Source organism: Bos mutus, chromosome 24 (genome assembly GCF_027580195.1).
Source record: "Bos mutus isolate GX-2022 chromosome 24, NWIPB_WYAK_1.1, whole genome shotgun sequence".
NCBI classification, from domain to species: Eukaryota; Metazoa; Chordata; class Mammalia; order Artiodactyla; family Bovidae; genus Bos; species Bos mutus.
The window spans coordinates 35574500-35582399 of NC_091640.1; the positions used below are offsets into that span (position 1 = coordinate 35574500).

The 7900-nt window shown below is 44.0% G+C and overlaps 1 protein-coding gene across 1 annotated transcript; it reads left to right on the forward strand.

Annotated features, from left to right (window-relative positions):
- The first annotated feature begins 7124 nt into the window (after window positions 1-7124).
- CETN1 (centrin 1) lies at window positions 7125-7643 on the forward strand. The gene has a single exon (XM_005898890.3). It carries the CDS (start codon window positions 7125-7127, stop codon window positions 7641-7643), a length of 519 nt encoding a protein of 172 aa, XP_005898952.1.
- The last annotated feature ends 257 nt before the right edge of the window (window positions 7644-7900 follow it).

Here is a 7900-nt window from a genome sequence, read left to right on the forward strand (position 1 = left end):
AAAATAACTAGCTAGCAGGAAGCAGCTGTATAGCACAGGGAGCTCAGCTCAGTGTTGTGTGATGACCTGGAAGGGTGCGAATGGGGGTGGGTGGGATGGAGGCTTAAGAGGGAGGGGATATGTGTATACTTGTGTCTGATTTGCATTGTTGTACAGCAGAAACCAGCACAACTTTGTAATTATCCTCCAATTAAAAAAAAAAAAAGATATTAATACTGTGCTAGTAAAGTAATGCTCAAAATTCTCCAAGCCAGGCTTCAGCAATACGTGAACCGTGAATTTCCAGATGTTCAAGCTGGGTTTAGAAAAGGCAGAGGAACCAGAGATCAAATTGCCAACATCCACTGAATCATCGAAAAAGCAAGAGAGTTCCAGAAAAACATCTATTTCTGCTTTATTGATTATACCAAAGCCTTTGACTGTGTGGATCACAAGGAACTGTGGAAAATTCTGAAAGAGATGGGAATATCAGAACACCTGATCTGCCTCTTGAGAAATCTGTATGCAGGTCAGGAAGCAACAGTTAGAACTGGACATGGAACAACAGACTGTTTCCAAATAGGAAAAGGAGTACGTCAAGGCTGTATATTGTCACCCTGCTTGTTTAACTTCTACGCAGAGTACATCATGAGAAACGCTGGCCTGGAAGAAGCACAAGCTGGAATCAAGATCGCCGGGAGAAATATCAATAACCTCAGATATGCCAATGACATCACCCTTATGGCAGAAAGTGAAGAAGAACTAAAAAGCCTCTTGATGAAGGTGAAAGAGGAGAGTGAAAATGTTGGCTTAAAGCTCAACATTCAGAAAACGAAGATCATGGCATCTGGTCCCATCACTTCATGGGAAATAGATGGGGAAACAGTGGAAACAGTGTCAGACTTTATTTTGGGGGGCTCCAAAATCACTGCAGATGGTGATTGCAGCCATGAAATTAAAAGACGCTTACTTCTTGGAAGAAAAGTTATGACCAACCTAGATAGCATATTGAAAAGCAGAGACATTACTTTGCCAACAAAGGTCCATCTAGTCAAGGCTATGGTTTTTCCAGTAGTCATGTATGGATGTGAGAGTTGGACTGTGAAGAAAGCTGAGCACCAAAGAATTGATGCTTTTGAACTGTGGTGTTGGAGAAGACTCTTGAGAGTCCCTTGGACTTCAAGGAGATCCAACCAGTCCATTCTGAAGGAGATCAGCCCTGGGATTTCTTTGGAAGGAATGATGCTAAAGCTGAAACTCCAGTACTTTGGCTACCTCATGTGAAGAGTTGACTCATTGGAAAAGACTCTGATACGGGGAGAGATTGGGGGCAGGAGGAGAAGGGGATGACAGAGGATGAGATGGCAGGATGGCATCACTGACTCGATGGACATGAGTCTGAGTGAACTCCAGGAGCTGGTGATGGACAGGGAGGCCTGGCGTGCTGTGATTCATGGGGTCGCAAAGAGTCGGACACGACTGAGTGACTGAACTGAACTGATACTGTGCTAAAGCAGCTAGGCATGAACAGGCTTGAGGCCAGATTTCAATTTTCCCTCTGTCTGTCCTTTTCTCTGAGAAGTGTCCTTACTAGTTGAACTCCAGTGATTGATATGAGGCCTGGACAAACACCAGGTTCAGCCTGATTTGCTTTTCACAAGACCCGTTTTCTTGGGCCTGCGCGGTTATTTTGTTTTGGGTGTTGTTTTTTTATTTTTTACTTTCAAGGTCTTTTAAAAGGGTACGAACTCCCCAGGTCACTGCTAATCCCTAAATACATCCTTAACCATGCAGGCCACTTGGCTCATTCTGTGTCACTCAAACCCCCGTGGGCTTTTGACCTTTCCCTGCCTGGTAAGCAGAAAATTCTCCTTAGTTAACACAAGAGTCAGCTTTTGACGCTGAAGTCTCAGGGGCCTTGGATAATGAAAGAAGGTGGATCAAAGAAGAAACTAATAGCTTAGTCTATGAGATATTTTAAAAATCCGGCTAAGCCACTCTCATTCCTCTTGGTTCTGCATTTTCTGTTGTGTGCCTGGACTTGGGGGAGCCCTCCAGAGACTCCTTACAGGGTGGTCAACTGCTGGATCATAAGCCTTTTGAGGTTCTGCGTTGTTTATGTCAACACAGATTGTGTCTTTCTCAGCTTGTTACCATCAGAACAGTGTCTGAGTAGGGCTAATGTGGCCTCTGGGAAGAGAAGGCAGCCATTCTTTCAATGGATGCAATTCATTTTAGCCCACAAGTTCCACATTTTGGAACTTCAATTGGAGATTCATTGATCTTCCTTCTCCTCCTCCTCACATTTTTCCTTCCTTCTTCAACACCCAAATCCAAATGATGTATAAGTGGAGCAGGTCTTGGCTGGGAAGAGTAGGGAACATTGGCCATCTTTATGTTTTTCACCACAAACTCCACAATAGATCTGAGTTTGCTAAAACATACAAGGTTATTCTAGTCCCTATGATGTGTGTGACTGCTCAGTCATGTCCAACTCTTTATGACCCCATGACTTGTAGCCCACCAGGCTCTTCTGTCCATTGAGTTTCCCAGGCAAGACTATTGCAGGAAGGGGGACCCCTTTCAGGGCCCAAAACTGGGCTCTCGTCTAACACTTGGAAATGACTTGTCCGAGGAGACACATGTGCTGACAAAGCAAGAGATTTTATTGGGAAAGGGCACCTGGGTGGAGAGCAGTAGGGTAAGAGAACCCAGGAGAACTGCTCTGCTGTGTGGCTCACAGACTCGGGTTTTATGGTGATGGGATTAGTTTCCGGGTGGTCTTTGGCCAATCATTCTAATTCAGAGTCTTTCCTGGTGGCGCATGCACGCATCGCTCAGCCAAGATGGATGCTAGCAAGAGGGATTCTGGGAAGTGGACGGACACGTGGTGTCTCCTTTCGATCTTTCCCGAACTCTTCCGGTTGGTGGTGGCTTGTTAGTTCCGTATTCCTTTTCAGGATCCCCTGTCATAAAACAACTCATGCAAATGGTTACTATGGTGCCTGGCCAGGGTGGTTTCAATCAGTGTGCTTCCCCTAACAAGACTACTGGAGTGGGTAGCCATTTCCTTCTCCAAGGGATCTTTCCAACCCAGAGATTGAACCTGAGTCTCTTGCATCTCCTGCATTGGCAGGTGGATTCTTTACCACTGAGCCACCTGAGAAGCCCATATTCTAATCCCTGGAGGTATACTTAAAGTCACCAAATAAGCATTTTTTCTTGAAAGGAATCAAATTTGTTCAATGATCAGTCATTTAAAACTATACTAAAACCAGCAAGTGTGCAATGAAACAGAAAGCAAAATTTACTTTTTAAAAAGACCAAACACAGGATTATAAAGATATTTCATTCTTGGTGTAGGCTTCTTTCAAATGTTCCCCTAGATCCCATGGGAGTGTTTTAGATTTCCTTTGCTATTAGGAGTATCCGGGTGAAAGTTTGAGAAGCAGTGTGAGATTCTGGTAAATTCTTTTCTAAAACACAGTCTGCTTTTGTATCTGAGAGTAGTTCTTTATTTCTGGGGTTCGTGGAATGAGAAATTATGTAGCCCTTGGCTGGACACTTTAAGTCTGTTCCTGGGCTTGCCAAAAAGGCCTGGGTTGAGTCACTGGACTGGACTTTGTATTCCCACTCTGAGACCACCGGGATTGTAAAACTTGCTGCTGAGTCTTTCTCGTAAATAGCCCCATGTAGTCACGAATAAATAGTTTCGTTCTGTTATTGTTGGTTTGGGGGCCACCCCCCTACACACACAGTTATCCTGCTTATGTAGACTCATCAAGCATTGGCATTCTTTCTGTTCTGCATTTGTTGGAAAGTAAATAGGCAGCAATAAAGCAATTTTATTATGCATATTTTCTGCCTTGGGTGGCACCTGGAATTTGCTGACTTTGCTGAGCGCAACTTAAATTTTAAAAGGCTCCTGTGCCTCACCTTATTCATGCCATGCAAGTCAGATGGAAAACCAAATAATTAGAATAAGCAAGCTGCGTGGGTCCTTTCTCTTGCTGTCAACTGACTCCAGACCCTGCTGTGGAATTCCAGCAGCTCTTTCCCCCACCTTCTAGCTGCTAATCTTCCATGACCAGATCTAAACAACCACCTTGCCTCCTCTCCCCGTCTTAAATAATCAACAACTGAGCATAATACCTAGGACGCGGTGGTACAAAAAATGTTGAGAGCAGAGAACAAAACCACTCCTAACCATTGATTTTCAGAATATCTCATTCACTTTAGGTCGGTCTTCTTTGACTTTGAAAAGTGACTTTAAAACATTGAAGCTGATTTTCACAAGCATTATATAGACTCTGACTAATGCCAACCAAAAACACTTTGCCCAAAGTGCTTCCCACTAACTTGTGCCCAAAGGGGACAAGGTGAAGCAGAATTGAAGAGCAGAGGTAAACTCCAGACGTATTGCTGTTTCTTTCAGTGACTCAACGCGGAAAGGGACCCTGTCTGAGATCCCACAAACTCCTGTTAACCTTTCTAGGCAAGATGCTAAATCGTTGTTTGACTTAGGGCAGAAACTCAGTATCATATAACTTCCCAGTGATCCTGCATTTTGGTAATGACTTCAACTTTTGGAGAAAGCAGCATGGTTTGGTGAACGAAGCCTCAGCATCAGACTCAGACCAGCCAAAGTTTAAATCCCACAGCCATCATTGCACCACTGGATATGTGACAAGTCCTCCCAGGCCTCTTTTTTTTTCCTCTGCAAAATGAGAAATGATTTCAAGGATTTAACAAAACAACAGATGAGACGAGGAAGCCCAGTGCTAGGCACACACTCAGTGTAAGGTTCCCTTCTTTTTTATTTATTTATTTTTTCCCTTCTTTTTTAAAACCAGATTGCTGACAATGAACATAAAGTAACTCCCCACCAAGAGCTGACTTTGGCCAAGCGCGCTGTTTTCTGCGAAGGGAACTCTTGGTGGCCTTTGGTTGTGACCGCTGATCCCACACATCTGGAAACTATGACAACTGTTTTGCTTTGAGCTCAGCTTGGCCCAAATGTAGCTCTATATAAAGCAGCTTCTATCCCTCAGTTTTTTCCAACACATCATAGCTTGGCTTGAATTTGGGCAGAAGAGTGGGTGTCAAAAGAAATGCACAAGGTCTTGGAGGAATTCACATTCAACTAATAGTCACCCAGCCCGGGATGGCCCCTGGAGTAGCTCCCTATTGTAACTGTCCATGGCGTAGTTCCTTCAACACTCGCAGGCGCCTAGTAGGAAGCTCTATAATTATGCCTATTTTGCGGATGTCTCAGCTGAGGCTGGGAGGTTAAGTGGCTTTCTCAAGGTCACAGAAATAATAAGGTTTGGGATAAGATCCCGGGCTTTCGGACCTGGTAAAGAAAATAGGAGGATTTTCTGGGTTGGAGGATGAGCAGTGACAGTGTCTGCCCCTGCCAAAGTCTATTTTGAGTTGACGCCACCTGTGACAACATCTGCTGGAGGTGGGGATATTGGGAGGAACATCCCAGGTATTTTGCCTTGACCTTTAGAAACCCTGTACCCAGGCCCTCTGTCCATCATGTCACATATCGACTGGGGCAGGTAGTGAGATCTGGCTAATTAAACATGTCATGTAAAACAATATCTGATCAGTAATTTAAAAAACAATTTGTAAAACTCTGTTAGCATAATTTAATCTTTGCGGTTTTTTGTTTGTTTCATTTTGACAATTCAGAAGCATTTTTTTTAAAAAAAGAAATACTTTAAGCCCAACATTAATGCCATTCATTTAACTCAGCAATATTTATTGCTCTACTTAATATATGTCAAGCACTGTTCTAGATGCTGAAGATACAAAAACTCTTCAATTAAAACACTTGAAAGTGCCCTTTCTTATCACTGATCAAATAGTGATAAACTGAGGGATTTTTTTTTAAATAAAAAGAATGCTAAAATTGTCCGTTTTCTGTTTTTTTAACTATTTAAAGACATACAGAGCAATTCTTTTTTTAACCACCAAAAGCAGTAATAGTTTATTTGAACTGTTTCTAATTATTTAGAAAGAAACACTCATTTTTAAATTTATGTGATGGAGAAACCCTGAAGATGTCCAGACTTGGATCAGACAAAAATGACTGAGTCCTAGGCCTACAGAATGGTTTTAAACACAGTTCCCTTACGGGCTTACTTGATGAATTTGCTCTTTCTTTTCACCTGCAAAGCATCCATTTTCCTCTCACCCTTTGTTCTCAGGAGGCAATGTTGAGGCCCAACACACTCTGCATGACCTCCTCCTGTGTCCAGTGCCCGAGCAGAGTGTGGGTTTCAGCACAGCCTCGACTGGATGACAACAGTGAGAGTAATATGCTGCCAGAGTTTCTTTAAAAAAAAAATACCAGAAAGCAGGCTTGCTGCTCCCCTCTCTCCAAATCAAAGCCTCCTGAATAGAATAATGATTGTTATTCAAGCGCAATTATACCGAGCCCTTAGAATTGAAACACGGAAAGTAAGTCTTCTATTCGGATATTGCATTTCATATTTCAGCATATGCCAAATAAGCTAGTGATGTTTTTATTATTGTTGAGTGTAATGTCAGTAGACAAAGTCCTACAAATTTTCTACATAACTTTTTCCATGTTATCTGTTTTCCATTTACATCGACTTGAATTTGCAGTGTGACTTTTAATATTCTCTTTCTTCCCGCACATCTTATGCCAAGGGATCAAACTCAATCCTGAGTATCCTAAATGTACCCTCAGACCAAGTGGGTGGCTTTTTGTTCGTTTGTTTTGGTGTATTTTGTTTGTTTTTTAATTTGTATGGAAAAGGAAAGAGGGAAAAACCTACAAATAAGCCTACAAACCTAGTCCTGTGAATGCTGACAAATGGCCTGGAAAGAGCAACTGCCAGCACGTTTGAGGAGACCACGTGGTTACAGGCAGTTCTTGCCGGCTCGGGTCTCAGCTCGAGGAAAGTGGGTAATAACCGAGGGAACTGTGACTGTAACGTATGTCAGCTCTGGCAGATGGGGTGGGCTTAGCGAGCAGGGTCCCCTGGGTACCACAAGGAACGCAGTTGGGAAGGCTTGAGTCGAGGCCCTGAGCCCGTGTTCCTGGCAGGAGTGCCCGAGCGCCAGCGCGGTGAACACAAGCGTTAAGGACCAACCGCCGCCGTCGCCGCAGGATGGCTTCCAGCTACAGGAAGCCCACCGTGGCCTCCACCAGCCAGAAAAGAAAGGTGGGGCCTAAGCCCGAACTCACTGAAGAGCAAAAGCAAGAAGTTCGCGAAGCGTTCGACCTCTTCGATGCCGACGGCAGCGGCACCATCGACGTGAAGGAGCTCAAAGTGGCCATGAGGGCGCTGGGCTTTGAACCCAGGAAGGAGGAGATGAAGAGGATGATCGCCGACGTGGACAAAGAAGGCACGGGGAAGATCAGCTTCAACGACTTCTTGGCCGTGATGACTCAGAAGATGGCTGAGAAAGACACCAAGGAAGAAATCCTGAAGGCGTTCAGGCTCTTTGATGATGACGAGACCGGGAAAATCTCTTTCAAAAACCTAAAGCGTGTGGCCAAAGAGTTGGGAGAAAACCTCACGGATGAAGAGCTCCAGGAAATGATTGACGAAGCTGACCGAGATGGAGACGGCGAAGTGAACGAGGATGAGTTTCTTCGCATCATGAAAAAGACCAATCTCTATTGAGTTCCCTCCCGAAAGCATGTGTAGGGAAATTGAGTAATTGGCTGGCTTCCCTGCTTCTCGATTTGTGAAACCTCCAGCCATCTCTCCTCTTAACCCCAGTTTGTCTAGATAGTTCTATTTCCAAATCTCTAGCTCAATTATAGAATTTTCAAATGCTTTTAGCGTTGAGTTTTGGTTTTCATTCCCAAGAGCGGACCTGGGTTGAATCAAGGGTCCTGAAACTTCTCTTCAGGCACCATTTGCCTTGCACTGGTGGA

Bases quoted from the DNA above. Each gene is read 5' to 3' on its own strand.
- CETN1 (XM_005898890.3), top strand. From the start codon at position 7,125: ATGGCTTCCAGCTACAGGAAGCCCACCGTGGCCTCCACCAGCCAGAAA.